General features: G+C 43.5%; 3 protein-coding genes across 7 annotated transcripts in view; all 3 read left to right on the top strand.

Moving 5' to 3' along the window:
* The window catches only part of HOXC4 (homeobox C4), a 51254-nt gene extending 45705 nt beyond the window's left edge, over nt 1-5549 (top strand). Inside the window, exons 3-4 of one of the 2 annotated variants that reach the window (XM_080994996.1) lie at nt 3383-3659; nt 4330-5549. In XM_080994996.1, coding sequence (XP_080851122.1) covers nt 3383-3659; nt 4330-4682 — 630 coding nt within the window. In that variant the 3' untranslated portion in view covers nt 4683-5549. Of the gene's footprint in view, nt 1-2659; nt 3660-4329 lie in introns of those variants that run through there. The other variant, XM_080994995.1, reaches the window with a different exon arrangement.
* Nucleotides 1-14404, top strand: part of LOC308471025 (homeobox protein Hox-D3-like) — a 148676-nt gene that overhangs the window by 43651 nt on the left and 90621 nt on the right. The window lies entirely within an intron of this gene.
* The window catches only part of HOXC5 (homeobox C5), a 62121-nt gene that overhangs the window by 25334 nt on the left and 22383 nt on the right, over nt 1-14404 (top strand). The gene's annotated exons all lie outside the window — the stretch shown is intronic.

Below are 14404 nucleotides of genomic sequence, written 5' to 3'. Positions count from 1 at the left end.
GCTCATGTTAATGAAATCACGGTTATACATCTCATGGAATGAGGAAATAGTAGCTGTGGCAAACACGACCTCTCTCTCTCTCTCTCTCTCTCTCTCTCTCTCTCTCTCTCTCACACACACACACACACACAGTATCATAAAAACTCTGAGAATCCGCCCAGAGTTCAGTAGTAGTAATAGTAGTTGCAGCAGCCAGCAGTACAATCACTCTGCCACTGGAAAGAACTAGACAGGTGCCAACATTTTTTCTGGACAGTTCACAATGATTTTTGAGGGAAAACAGCAAAAGGAAATAAAATTGCCTCAGCTATCCACGCGCTTTGGCCAGTATTATTCCTGTTAAGTATGCATGTCAGTTTAGACTACCAAAGTAGAATAAAATAAGAATGGCAGTTTCCCTTTTTTATGAGTTGAACGGGCAGAGTTAAATGTAAGAGATAACATGAACAGGAGTTGTAAAGCTTGCCTGGTGGGAAAGGCCAGAATAATACCTCTGACATTCATTTCTCTATTCTTAGACTGAACCGTCCTCTTCTTCCTCCTGTTCAGGAATCAACCAGTCCATAAGCAAACAGGTTGACAGTTCTCTATAGATGGATTGAAAGCTACCCATGTACAGAGATGGGTGGCACCAGAATAAAGCAGCAAGGAGGGACTTGCCCACTTACTTAGTGAATGCATTGATTAATAATAATAATAATAATAATAATCCAATAGGAACCATAAATGTTAATAGCTATCAAAAAAGTGGAAGGTTGTCTTCCATAGCTCGGTTCCCAAAGCTGCCAAAGCGTGGATCCCATCTTGATAAAAGCAAGGGATCCTCTCAGAAATATGCAAGCCCTACCTGAAAAGGGCTTAGCTTGTTAAACGACTTTTTAGGAAGTCTTGACAGCTGCTCTCCTTTCCCTCACGCCACATCCATGAAAAACAAACAAACCCCAAAACAAAACAAAAAAGACATTCTGGAACACATCAGTGGGGGAGGGGAATACACTTCCCACCTTCCCCCAGTACCACAAAGGCCACATTCTCCAGTCGTTCATATGCACCCTGTAGAATCGAAGTTGTGTGAGCGCCTCAATCACAAATTCGTCTCTAGGGGAGTATATGGACGACGCCGAGCCTTGTTAATGTCCGGCTTCCTTTGACTGCTAGAGTTCCTAGACTTCCTTTGACTCCCCTTAACTGCTAGAGTTATAATTAAGATTTCAGCGATCCAGGGGAGAGTGTGTCTGAGTTCCTTTAAAATACACATGCATTCTGAGGAAGGGCAAACAGATTCAAAGTGTGTGTGGTGGTGGTGGGGCTTTGTTACAGCTAGATCTTGAATAAATAGTTAAAATAACAGGGAAGGTAAAGCGTGCTTCTGATAATAAAATCCACAATTGCTACTTTTTTCTTGGAAAGAAGGAACAGCAGTCATCGCAAACACAAGCTCACACAAGCCCTTGCCAGAGAGAGAGAGAGAGAGAGAGAGAGGGAGGGAGAGAGAGAGAGAGACCTAACAATTTCAAGTGACTGATTTATGGCATTTTACAGCCCCATAAAAACTGTTACAACCAGCCCAGAGCCTCCGACACCGCTGGCACATTTAGTCTAATAAATAAAACATAAACAGTTAACTTTATGTGTCACTTTTATTGTTATCAAGTAAAATATTGCAATGCCCTGCAAGCTATGATTTTCAACTATAATTGTTATCAAGCAGTACAAGGGATTAATCCGACTCTCTGTGCCCCATCTTCTTAATGTAAGCTATAGATAAAGCCCTTAACTGCAATAACTGCACTCTTTAAAATGTTTGCATCACATCTTAGCTTCTTTAACCCACCCAGGGGTCTGTTTACACAGGCATACTGGGAGAGGGGGGAGGAATTTAACAGCGCCTTACTTTTTTTCTGTCCACCACCCCAAGCTCCACAAGGAAGTCAAATGTTCTGAATGGACTTTAGACACATGCTTTCCCATTCATCCGTGGCTATGAAGGGGAAATCATGGCTACAGTAAATCTTGTATGAGGATCCATATTTCTTCTTACCTACCTACCTGCCTCCAGACTGGATGGGAATGTTTGTGTGTGTTATCTTTTCCATAATCATAACAAAACCGAGCCTTCCATTATTTAACCGCAAGAACTGAAAAGCACATCTCTGCTAGTTCCCCACCACTACCAGCACCTCATAAACTTTGTCTCCCCAAAAATGGTCAGCACTGGGTGGCTGGTGGTCTTGCCATCTGGCTGGCTCGAACTTCTACTTGTTTCAACTCACAGGCACTAACAGCTTCTCTTGCAACCAAAGAAGATCACCCTTAAGCAAAGGTTGATGAGCATTTCTAGAGAACTCCAAATGACGCAAAGATGATTTGCATATCCCGCTGCTCTTTCTCTCTCTCCCCCCACTCCCCACATCTCCTTGCCTCCCAGGTAACCTGCCTCCTCCTTTGTGTCTCTTCAGCAAACAATTGGATTACAAATACTGAACTGCCTTCTAGTTTTCGGGTTGTTTGCACCGTGCGTAGGGGGTGGGTGGGTGGGGGGAGACTAGTACTGCAGACAATGACACTAACCATGTCCTGGGGGGAGGAGGGAGGGAGGCGGGGGCACCTCATTTCCCCTACAGCTTTTCTTTAAGGTGAAGCAAGCAGAACGATTTCAAGCATGCTTCACTATCTGCAGTGCAAAATGTTACTAGTTCTTCCAGATTAAGACTCATTTAGCTACTGGATCCCTACAAGAGAGGACTTGCTGTGTACCTGAAAAAGGGGGTGGGGTGGAGAAGAACACAGGAGCTTTCCCTGCACACCATCTGTCTGCCAAATAAATGAGTTTCCTTCCATTATCCTTCCATTCACTTACGTTGCCTTTTTAAGAAAAGAACGTGACAGCAAGATAACCCCTTACACACACATACACACGCACGCGCACCTCTTTTTCTGAGTTTAAGGGGACCACACAAACAACAACAAGATCGCACACACACACGCACACGCACAGAGGCACAGGCACACACTCGCGCACACACAAATTGGATACATTTTGAATAAGCTTTTGGTTCCTTATCCGGGGACTAGCTCGGCTGGCGTGATTGGCGCAAATAGTCACATGGTGAAACTAACTTTACGGGGTCGCCAGCTAGTAGGAGGGTTTTATGGAGCAGAAAAACGACAAAGCGAGAAAAATTATTTTCCACTCCAGAAATTAATGATCATGAGCTCGTATTTGATGGACTCTAACTACATCGATCCGAAATTTCCTCCATGCGAAGAATATTCGCAAAATAATTACATCCCAGACCACAGTCCGGAATATTACAGCCGGACTAGGGAGTCCAGTTTTCAGCATCATCACCAGGAATTGTACCCTCCACCTCCTCCACAGCGACCCAGCTACCCCGAGCGCCAGTACAGCTGTGCCAGCCTCCAAGGTCCCGGCAACCCCCCAGCGCATCAAAGGGGCCATGGACCACCACCCGGAGGCCACCATCTCCCCGAGAAACCACAGCAGCTCTGTGACCAAACGGCTCTCTCCAGCGCAGCCACCTCGCCAGCCCCAGCCCCTCCAGCCTGCAACCAGCAAAACCCCGAGCATCCTAGCAGCACGGCCACTAAGCAACCCATAGTCTACCCATGGATGAAAAAAATCCACGTCAGTACTGGTAGGCAACTTTTCTCTCTCTCTCCCTCTCTCCTCCCTTCCTTCCTTCCTTCCTTCCTCTCTCTCTCTCTCTCTAGTGTGTGTGTGTAAGTGCGAGAGAGGGAGAGAGAGAGTATGTGTGTTTTTCTCCCCTTCACACCATGCTTGCAAGCTCTCTCTCTCTCCCCTCTCACTCACTCACTCTTCTCCCTCTCTCGCTCCTTCTTTTTCCCATCTCCTCCTTTGCCTTCAACGAGAGTCTTTGGGTTAGCACAATTGAGCTGGATTTACGACTCCGAGTGGGTAATTACACCCACCATAAATTTTATAGCCAAGCTAGTCTGGGCAGCCCCAGCCATGTGGTTCGTTCTGTTATGTATGTGTGAAACTCCAAAAGGCTTCGCGAGGGGTGCATAAATAATTCAGGCTCTTTTCAAGCCAGGGAAACCCCTTCTTATTAGAAGAGAAAGTCTTGGGTTCTTTATAACCCATTTAGCTGATGACTTTTTTTCTCTCTCTCTCTCCCCTCTCTCCTCTCCCCCCCTTTCTCTCGCTCTCTCCCCCTCTCTCTTTCCCCTGAGCCACTGGAGATCTGTCTTTCTCTCCCTGTGCATCTCTCTCTCCGCTCTCCTTCCCCTGCCTTTCTCTCTGTCTCTGTATTCATGCTCATCTTTGGGTGTTTTTCCCCCCAGTGAACCCCAATTACAATGGAGGCGAGCCCAAGCGATCCAGGACTGCCTACACCAGACAGCAGGTCTTGGAATTGGAAAAAGAGTTCCACTATAATAGATACCTGACGAGGCGGAGGCGCATCGAAATCGCCCACTCCCTGTGTCTCTCGGAGAGACAGATCAAGATTTGGTTTCAGAACAGGCGGATGAAATGGAAAAAAGACCACAGGCTGCCCAATACCAAAGTGAGATCTACGGCTCCTACCAATTCTTCCACCAGTTCCATTCCTGCTTCTTCCAACGCGGTTGCTAGCGAAGAACATTCGCAAAGCTCATCTCAGGACCAACGAGCAGAGGATATTACAAGGTTATAAACAAACAAACAAAAAAAAGCAAAAGCAAAACAAACAAACAAATACCCCCATTAAAAAAATATGACTCTGATTATTTATAGAATCTAATATATATCTATATATTTTGGTTCTTTTTTTCCCTCGTAGTTTTTCCCGTGCTTAAATATATTAAGAAGAAAAAAAGAGAGAGGGGAAAAAAACCCACACACAAAAGAATGAGGTCTTCCGCAAAGATCTCAAGCTCTAGGTGCATGTATTATTAGCATGAGAGGTCAGGTGAAATACCTGCTGGTTTTGTTTTGTTTTTTTAAAACGCAATTTTCAGGGTTTTATTTATTTTTTAAAAAGGGAAGGAGTGGAAGGATGAGCTATGCGTGTCTGTGTGTGTCTGTGTGTCTCTGTGCGTGTATGTTGGGGTGGGGAACACAATGTTCTGTTTTAGATGAAAAATCGGGGCATATGCTAATAATTACACAGGCAAGGGAAGAATGTAGTTATTTTGCTCTGTGCGTTTACAAATGGAGAACAAAAAAAATGGACCATTGAAGGCTTTTTTCCTTCCTTTTTTTGGTATAAATGTAGGAGAAAGATTTTTTTAAATTAAAAAAACAAGGGGAAAAAACAGCACAGGAGCTAATAGTAGCTGGTAAACTTACGGTTTATTTCAATGTGAAGAAGGACTCAAAGGAAGAGAGAGAGGAAGCGAGCCAGCGAGAAAGTTGGAAGGAAAAGTCAGTAGGTAGATTTTTTCCCCCGTTTTGTCGTGGTTCTTTGTGTTTTTTGGACATGATTTGACATGAACATTGTAAACTTGCAATAAAAGAGTTTTAGTGTATATGTGAAAGTCCCCTTGTTCAATAAAAACCAGTGAGTGTGACACAGATTTGACTTTGGAATGTCTGGTGAGTTATTTTTCTTCTTTGCTTCATACTATATAGGGAAAACGTGGGGGAGGGGGGTGGAAACGTGTAACACTGATTTCTTGAGCTGTGGATACTTTCTCAGCTAAGTTTAAGAAGCTTGGGTTGGTTGGTTTTTTGTTATTTTAAATACAAGGCTACCAGCACCGTAGTGCATGTCACTGAAGTCAGTGGCAAATCTCCCATTGATTTTAGGGACTGTGGCTTGCACCCACTGTACCCTGTGACATCACAGCATGTTTGACCTCAGATTCTACTAGGAAGTCCTAGCCTTGGGAGGTGTAAATGTGCATTTTAGTAGAAGACCTGTCCATAGAAATCAGGGTTTGTGTTGCTGTTGTTTATTTTTTAAAAATGCACCTGTCCTTTCCTGTATTTGAGCTCCTATCCATTTCTTTAGTAGTAGTAATAATAATAAAAATATTGGAGCTTTCTTTACCCCTCCTTCTACTGCCTGTATAGCTAACAAGCCCCTATTCCTGTACGTTGAATAAATGCTTAACATTGTCACTGTTGTAGGTATTTTATAGAGACGGATAATAGAGAATTCAGGATTTGTTTACATCCCCGAGGGAAGTAGAAAGGGTGGCTGGGAAGAGTGTAATACAGATGTGTTTGCACAGTGAGCACTTTTAGTATGTACTATTTATATGTGTGGATAGGTAGATAGACAGACAGCCAGATTAGCAAGTTCCTTTTACAACTCACATTTTTCTACTGTCCTCGCCTCAGAGTGGCAAAGCATGTGACTGAAGTGTGCTTTCGTTTATACCTCTCTTAGAGGCTTGTTTAATGTTGTTTAGTTGTATTTTGTAAATATTCTAGCACCCCAAACTAGAAACCAGTTAGTCTGAAGTAGCAGGATCTAGTCCAATTTATTTGCTATTGATTTCAATGAAATTTCAGGCGCCTTTAATAGTCTGCTTACACAGAACTAAGTTGTGGGTTGAGCTGTATTGCAGTTCCCTGTTATGGGTATCAGTAAACAGCCAGGCAACTATATACTGGAGGTGGAAGCAGAAGTTCTGAAAAGTGGCAGGGGGTTTGAAGGGGAGTTGGTTCCCTCACTTTATCTTGCCCCCTCCCTCAGTTATCAAGACAAGCAGATCTTTTCAGCACCCATGGTAGAAGGAAGAGGCAGGGAGGTAGGAAGTGATTGACAAGATACAGATTATGGCAGCGATCTACATCTCATTCAAGTTAATGCAGAACTTCTATTGATTTTAAGCAGGCCAGAATTACACATAGTGGCTGTAATCCAGATCAGTTTAGAAGCTAATGGTCAAAGTGTCATGGGTATCAACCAATCAGGATGACTCTTCTCTGCCTGTTAGTAGTATTCCTTTGAAGAAACTCCATCTCCTTTTGCATAGTATGAAATAAATCCATTCATTAACATAATAGCTAGTCATAAACCTTTAACAGTGTTTTCACAATTCCAGTTTTTCGAAGCAAGCGAGGGGAATGTTGAGTTTGCATGTTAGCAATTGCTTTGAATGTTTTCTTATCACTCTTGGGCCTGCTTGTTCACCCTTACTACATTAGGTCAAGTGAGGGGAAACAGGAATCTCACTCACTTATTTTAGAGAATACCTTTACTGAACATAGTGGGATTTACTTCTGAGTAAGCATGCAAAGATAGGGCTGCAAGTTAAATCTCCCAGGTGTCTGTCTGCTTGTTTATCTGCCCTTCTGTTACACAGACTTAGTCTCCCTACTCTATTGCTAGGGTAAGATAAAAGAGAACAGCAACCAGTCTCCCCCCCCCCCATTTTTTTACACACCCACACAAACACACGCACTCTGTGCATATAAATGGTAAAGTGAACAAAGGGAGGGGGGAATCCTAACCTAGGAATAATGGTGCTGCCAACTGAATGGCCATATGTTGCAAAGCTGATCTTCAAACTCTGACACACACACGTGTGAAATTTACAATGGCTTCTACTGGTAGTGACTTGGTAAACTATGTGTGAGTGTGTAGCTGTGCTAAACTTTTTTTTTTTTTTAAGTTTCACACCCACACACCCTGCCTGCAGAACTTGATAAATTATAACCAAGTGTCTGTGAGAGAATCAGGAAGAATATGATAGGACTTTGTGTTGCGTGCATTCTCTGTGTCTGCCTAGGAAGCCCGGAAAAGGAGGCATCAATCACATTTGCAACTGTATAGTTTGCATATTCAATTAAAAATACCAGCACCCTCTCAGTAACTTCATATTTAAATATATGACCATATATTCCTTTCCACGGTTCTCTACCCCCCCCAACTTTATTTTATTTATTTTCCTCCTGGAGTTCTCTTCAGTGTTTACTTTCTGCAATCTTGTCACCCTCCTGTTTTGTTTCGTTTTTGTTTCTGGTTTAATAATTCTGATTCTTCAGCATCTGATTTGGCCTTTAGACTTGGCCATGACACAATTCTTCCAGGGTAGGGAGATTATGAATGAATTATAAAGGCAGGCAGCAGGGGCAAAAGAAACGGGGGGGGGGGAGGTGATGAGATACAGCCTGCCCCACCGTCTCTCTTCACCCATTTTGCTCTTTCTCTCCCCATTCTTTTTTTTAAAGCTTTTTGACGCCTCCATGTTGAGAGCCTGAAAGCTACTTTATTGAAGTTCGGGTAAAGGGGGGTGGTGGAAAGTAGGTTCACCCAGAGGACAACTTTTCTACGCCAGCAGTTTTATTCTAGCCACTCAGGCTGACCTCCGAGCCCCCAGTGACCTGAGTTAAGTCTCCCAACGTGTACCTTCTCTGCTCCCTACACACATTTAAAGGCATCGCCACTGTTTGGACTTTTTTTGTGGTGGTTTTTTTTTTTTTTTTTTAATTACCATAGTAATAGAAGGCCGGGTGGGTGGGGAGGGCGGCCGGGAGAGAGTGAGGGTTTGGGCAGATTCAATGCGTGTTATCTCATTGTGTTGTCACCAAAATAACCCCAGAGAAAAGAAGGCAGGGTGAAGTTTCGGCCAAGCCTCCCTTCTCATTTTCCCGCCTTCCCATAGCTTGGAAGATTTCCCAGCTGGCTATCCTATGGCAAGAGCGAAGTTCCCAACGCCAAGTAAGTTTCCTTTAAAAGTTTTTCTTTTTCTTTTAAAGCAGTTTAAAAACGCATAGCTATGATGGCGACGATGGTTGCTTCTTCTTCTTCTTCTTTTTTTTTAAATTGTCTCCTTTAGTGGAAAGGGGTAAAGTGGGGAAATCTGCTAGTCTATTCAGGTGCTACCAGGCGCTCTTGATGGTTTCTATAGGGACAGCCCAAAAGAGCTACATTTCCTCTGGCACTTAGGAACTAGAAAAGAAAAGTTGTGAGGGATCAATGTTCTCTGTTGCTGGCTGTTCCACACTATGCCTCGGCGGGTAGAACGGGTGGTGGTGGTAGTAAGCCTATCGTCACACCACCAGTAGCATGGTTGGTCTTTCCATGGGCTCCTCTTTCAAACCTGATGGACTTGATGTTCAGTGCTCCTAGGTCTCCTGGGGAGCTCAAGACTGTAGTCTTGGCAGGGCTTTCCAGGAAATCGCTCCCCGCTCCACCGAATGGATGGATCGCCTCTTGATACCAAAGTCTGTGCTCCTTCCTTGCCCCCACTTGGGGCATGGCACCAAGGGGCTGGGCTCCTCTACTCCTCTCGAATGGCATCGATTTCACTATTAAATCATGCCCGGATTATTGTTCTTCACTTATCTTCTTGAGAGGAGGAGGACAAGAAGAAGGAGGAGAAGTCAGGCGAAAGGTGAGAATGTTTGTGGAGGGGGTGTCATAAGCTCCTTGGAGCCTAGAGACTTGCTCGGGAGCGCTCCAGTGAGTCCCTGACGCCCAGTTTGTGTGAAGTCACACTGATTATAAGTTGTATTTCTTCCTTTTTAATGAATGAGTGAATAAATAAATAAATAAATAAATAAATAAAGTTTTGGTGATGGAAACCAATGCTTCTTCAACAGCAAGGAAGCAGCAGTGGAGGAAACACTTCACAGGGGCTTCGGTGGCCACAAAATAATGCGTTAGAAAAATTCTCTCCCTTCCTCCCCCCCCCACCATGGGCAATGGGACTTCCAAGAGGCCAAGGGTGGTGGTGATGGCTGTGGAGACGCTGTGTTCCCCACTCCCTTTTATTTCCAGTGGCTTCAAATATTGTTTGGAGAGGTAATTCTCTGAAAAGGGGCAATTGCAAAAAAAAAGAAAAACCTATAAAAAAACTGGATGGGATGTTTTCAACTTAAGACACAATTACATGTGTGCGCTTAAACCCCCCACAAACCCCCTCTCCATTCTCCCTCTCGACAAGCCCCCCTCCCCCGCAGTGCTATAGGATAAGGTACCGTGGCTTAGCTCCCTAAGCTGCCAGTTAGCAAATTATGTCTCAGGATTTTTCCAGTCTCTTATCTTCTCTAGTTTCCCTCTTTTTCTTTCTGTCTCTCCTTCTTGTCTCTCTCCATGCAGTTCATATGAGAGAGAGAGAGAGAGAGAGAAATGTTCAAGTACGCTGTTTAATTGTAATTAAAAGACAAACATTCCGCCAGGGTTAAATGAATGAGTTACGGGTTTCTAACCATAACTGCCAGCAGCTCCAACATGTAACTTATATTTATTGTGGTCTCGTATATCATTATCCAGAGATATAGTTTTATGTACTTCCTAATCTGTCGCCTTGATTTATTTTGATGGGCAAGGTACCAAACCAAACATTTTGGGACTTTAGTGAAAGACTAGTATTTCCTTGCAAACAGCCAACCACCCTTCTGTTAATGGCATCAGCAATTTCTGGCAAAGGCCACTTTCTTTGTTTTCTTTTTTCCTTTTTCTATATGTTAAAAAAGCGTACTTAACAACAACCAAGAGCCAAATGTTGATGCTGCTTGGTTTCCTTTGTGGAAAAGCATATGTATTAGCTCTGAGGATTTATGCAAGAATGAGGCTTCAGAAAACAAAGCATGATATTTATTTAGGAGATCCAATACAGACACGCAAAAGGAAGCATTCTCTCTCTCTCTCTCTCTCTCTCTCTCTCTCTCTCTCTCACACACACACACACACACACAGACACACACACAATCTTTCAGTATATATATTTTTTGTGTGTTTGCTTATATATGCTTCACTTTTTTCTCAGCATAGTGAAGTTCCTTTTCAATTTACCTTCCATCTTGTTATTCTGGATTCCCCTGCTTTCACCCTTTAAGAAGGAAGGAAGGAAAACTTGCAGCTTAAATGCCAAAATATACATTTGCATAGTAGTATTTATCATTCTTTTAAAAATGAGCAGGACCAAATACATCCCCTTGAAGTCAATGGGAAAACTCGCCTTGATTGGTGTGGATTGCGCCCACTAATTGAATGCTATATCTTCAAAAGCAATGGAACAATATATAATACGGTGCTTATATAGGTCGCTACAGTGTGCATAGGGCTATATAATGAGACACATACACCTTGAAAGAGCCTAGTGCATCAGATGCAGATAACACACACACACATTGTTGGCACTATTGTTGGCACTATTAGGCAGGGTAATGGAGAAACACAGTTTATGGCTATCCCAGTTTTGTGTACTTGCCTCATGTGAGTGCCTCACAAGACCAAAGTTGTCTAGAGCAGCAGTGGGCATACGTAGGTTCCTAAGATCTACTTGGCCTTTTCTGAACTTGATCTCCAAGATCTACCTAGCAGAGCCATGTGCAAAATACACATGGGATTAAAGAACAGGTGTGCCTCTGAACACATTCTGAGTCTAGAAATTGGTTTTCAGCTTCAGAATTCAACTAAGATCATAGTCTTGACACACAAAGGCCTGCTCCTTTCTTCAACCTAATTTAGGTAGCCAAAGTCATTTTGTTGCTGCTACTATTAAAATATTGAGAATTAGAAAGCCACACTTAGCTACCCTGCAAATCAGACAAATCTCTACCCTTTGCCCATCCCTGATCTAGAGATCCAATGGTTCAAACAATAGAACATTCAGAACCCAAGAGTTGCCTAACAGGGCTGAACCATAATGCATCTAATCCAGAGGCCATTCAGATGCCCCTGGGAAATGTGAAAATTACGTTTGTGAAGGATATTTGGTGTAGGACTATAGCTGAGTGGTAGTGCGCATTCTTTGCAGTTGGAAGTCTACAGGTTCAATCCCTAGCACCTCTAGATAGGGCTGAGAAAGCCCACTGTGTGAATACCCCAAGGAAGCCACTGCCCACTTGTATGAACAGTATTGATGGTCTGATGGTATAAGGCAGCTTCCTATGTTACTGGTATATTGTATTCAGAGATATACTGCTCCTGTTCATGGAGTTTCCACATTAGCTACATTGTGACCAATAGCTATTGAGGAATACCCTCCCCATGAATGTATCCATTTTTTAAAAAACCCACCTAATCTAGTGGGGCTTCCCCCATTTTACGGAGGCCTGAGTTACATATTATGTCCTTTTGATTGTCCTGAAGTGACACAAGTCCACTTTTCCTGGGTTCCAATATTATGAGAGAAGGAAAACAATTAAGTCTCTATCCACACTCTTGACCCTGTCCATAAACCTTATAAACCTGTAAAATCATGAAATGTCCGAATTTCCTATCCCTCTCCTCCCAGAAACAATAAGATACTAAAGGGGTGGGGATGAGCAGAGGAAAAAACCACAAGTTAATGCAACTTGTATGGGTTCTTTTCTATCCCATCCCACATTTGCAGGCCTTCATAAACCAAACCATTGCCTTTACTTGTTAGCACCAGATGAAGAATTCTTCTGAGAGGGAGACAACTCAGAAGAAGGAGAGAGAGAGACCCCAATATAATTATTATTTTGAATTTAGATCCCCCCCCCCCATTTTAAGAACAGTAGCACATTCTTTTATGAATGTGCTCCTTTTTATTTGGGGATGCGTGCGTGTGTGCGCACACACACAATATCACAACACTGGCATTTCATGAAATGCCAGTGTTGTGATGACAGCTTAGTATGGACATTTATTCTGGTGCCTCCTGCCAAATCCTACCAGCCAGCACTTCTCCTTCATAGGAAGATGCCATCTCTTTTACACCTTGCTTATTATAACCAAGTACCCAGAGTTACCCGGCTGGTCGCCGGTGCTAGAGAAGCTAGAATTCTGAGCTTTGATTGAACCCTATATGTCTGATTCGGTTGCGGGATGGCATTTCTTCTGTTCACCCTTCACAATCCCATTTATGGCGAGTTTTTTCTGCATATTAGCCGACCGATCCCGAAGCAGACCTACTTCTTCTGAGTTTAGGATCCTTGCGCGCCCTCCTTCACCATGATGGGACCAATCGTAAAGGCAGAGTATCCTGTGAATGCTTGATCGGGCTTTGGTGGTCCCCTGCCAGGCTCACATTGACTTGGGAGAGACGCGAAGTGACTGAAGACAAAAGGCATTGCTGAAAACAACCGCAGTTAACCTTTGAAACAAGCCTCGCCAAGAGAGTTTTGTAAATAGAGGAGATAAGAAAAGGGCGATTAATAGAATTTTAGATTAAAGGCTTCTTAGCCTGCCAGAGCCAAATATTATACTAGTGAAGAGTGCATTGATTCCAAGTTCTCCCAAACCATGGGCAAGGCAAATATCCCCCCCCCCCTCTTTCCAGTGTCCTCCGGTGTTTCTTACCTACGTGGGGATGCCGCTACTGACACCACCCGACCCACAGAGCGTTTCCTGGCCTCCATTAGCCCCTCCGCCCGCGGCCTATTTCCGAATGCTAGAGGGTGTCGTGCCCCAAACAAACTAGGGGCGCCCCTAAAAACGACAGTTTTTTCTCTTCCATATAACAATAAGGCAGCCTTTAGGTTCCATAAGGTAGCATAATGTTTAGGCTTTAAGATGCATCGTCACAAAGAATTATTTCAACAGTTTTTACACACTTGAACCGGAAGACTGGAAGCATTCGGGCCCAGCACAACTTTTTGTAGACTCTTTCCTTCTTCTCTCTCGCTCTGAATGTACAATCTGGATTTATTAGCCGCTCCACATACACGGTCGTCTGCTATATGTGTGTGCAAGCGTTTGTGCATGATATACATAAAGATATATATATATATTATTGTATGCGTAGAATGTGCATGTCTGCAACTGAAGTAAAACAGAATATTTATGTTTCCAAACGTTGGAATCATTTCGCTTTATGCATGCCTTCGAAAAATGAGCAAGGATTTATAACCACCGTATATAGTCAGATCTGCCTATTTGTCTGTCTATCCGTCCATCTATGGCCCTTTGCTTAACATGCTTATAAAATGTGCCCATAAAGAAAGACACCTCCTCCACCACCACCTTTCATCCACCCATCCAAACCCAGCCAACACTGGCGTTATCATCCGCCCAGAAGGACACAGCAGGCATCCGATCCCGCGGATTGTGCTCTGGCCCTACCAAGGAGCTAGAGGGGAGTCGCTTCCGAGCCTGACTTCCTCCTCGAATCCTCCCGAACGGCACCTCTAATAAATATTTAAAGAAGCCCTCCTAAAATGTTTACTCGCGAGTTTGCCTTTTCTGCTCAAAGCTAGGTCACGACCCCGAATTTGGACAGCAGAACAAAGAGTCGGTTGACGAGGGAACGCGCGTCTTGTTGTTGGGCAGCGACATCATCTCGGGGTGATTGTTTGGAGCAGCAGGTTAATTTACTTGTTTGGCAAGAACTCTAAAGTCTGGAAGCAGAACTTTTAGCCAGGGTCTGTCGTGATGGAGGGATGCCTGGAAATCCTCCCTTCTTTTGAGATTACTGAGAATGCTTGTGTATTTGTGTATGTATGTATGTATGTAATATTGTAGATAGATAGGTATTTTAAAAAATAGAAGGAAGGGAAAGACCTACT

This window comes from Podarcis pityusensis (genome assembly GCF_964106645.2).
Source record: "Podarcis pityusensis genome assembly, chromosome: 2".
NCBI classification, from domain to species: Eukaryota; Metazoa; Chordata; class Lepidosauria; order Squamata; family Lacertidae; genus Podarcis; species Podarcis pityusensis.
This window is presented reverse-complemented; position numbering and strand designations above follow the sequence as displayed.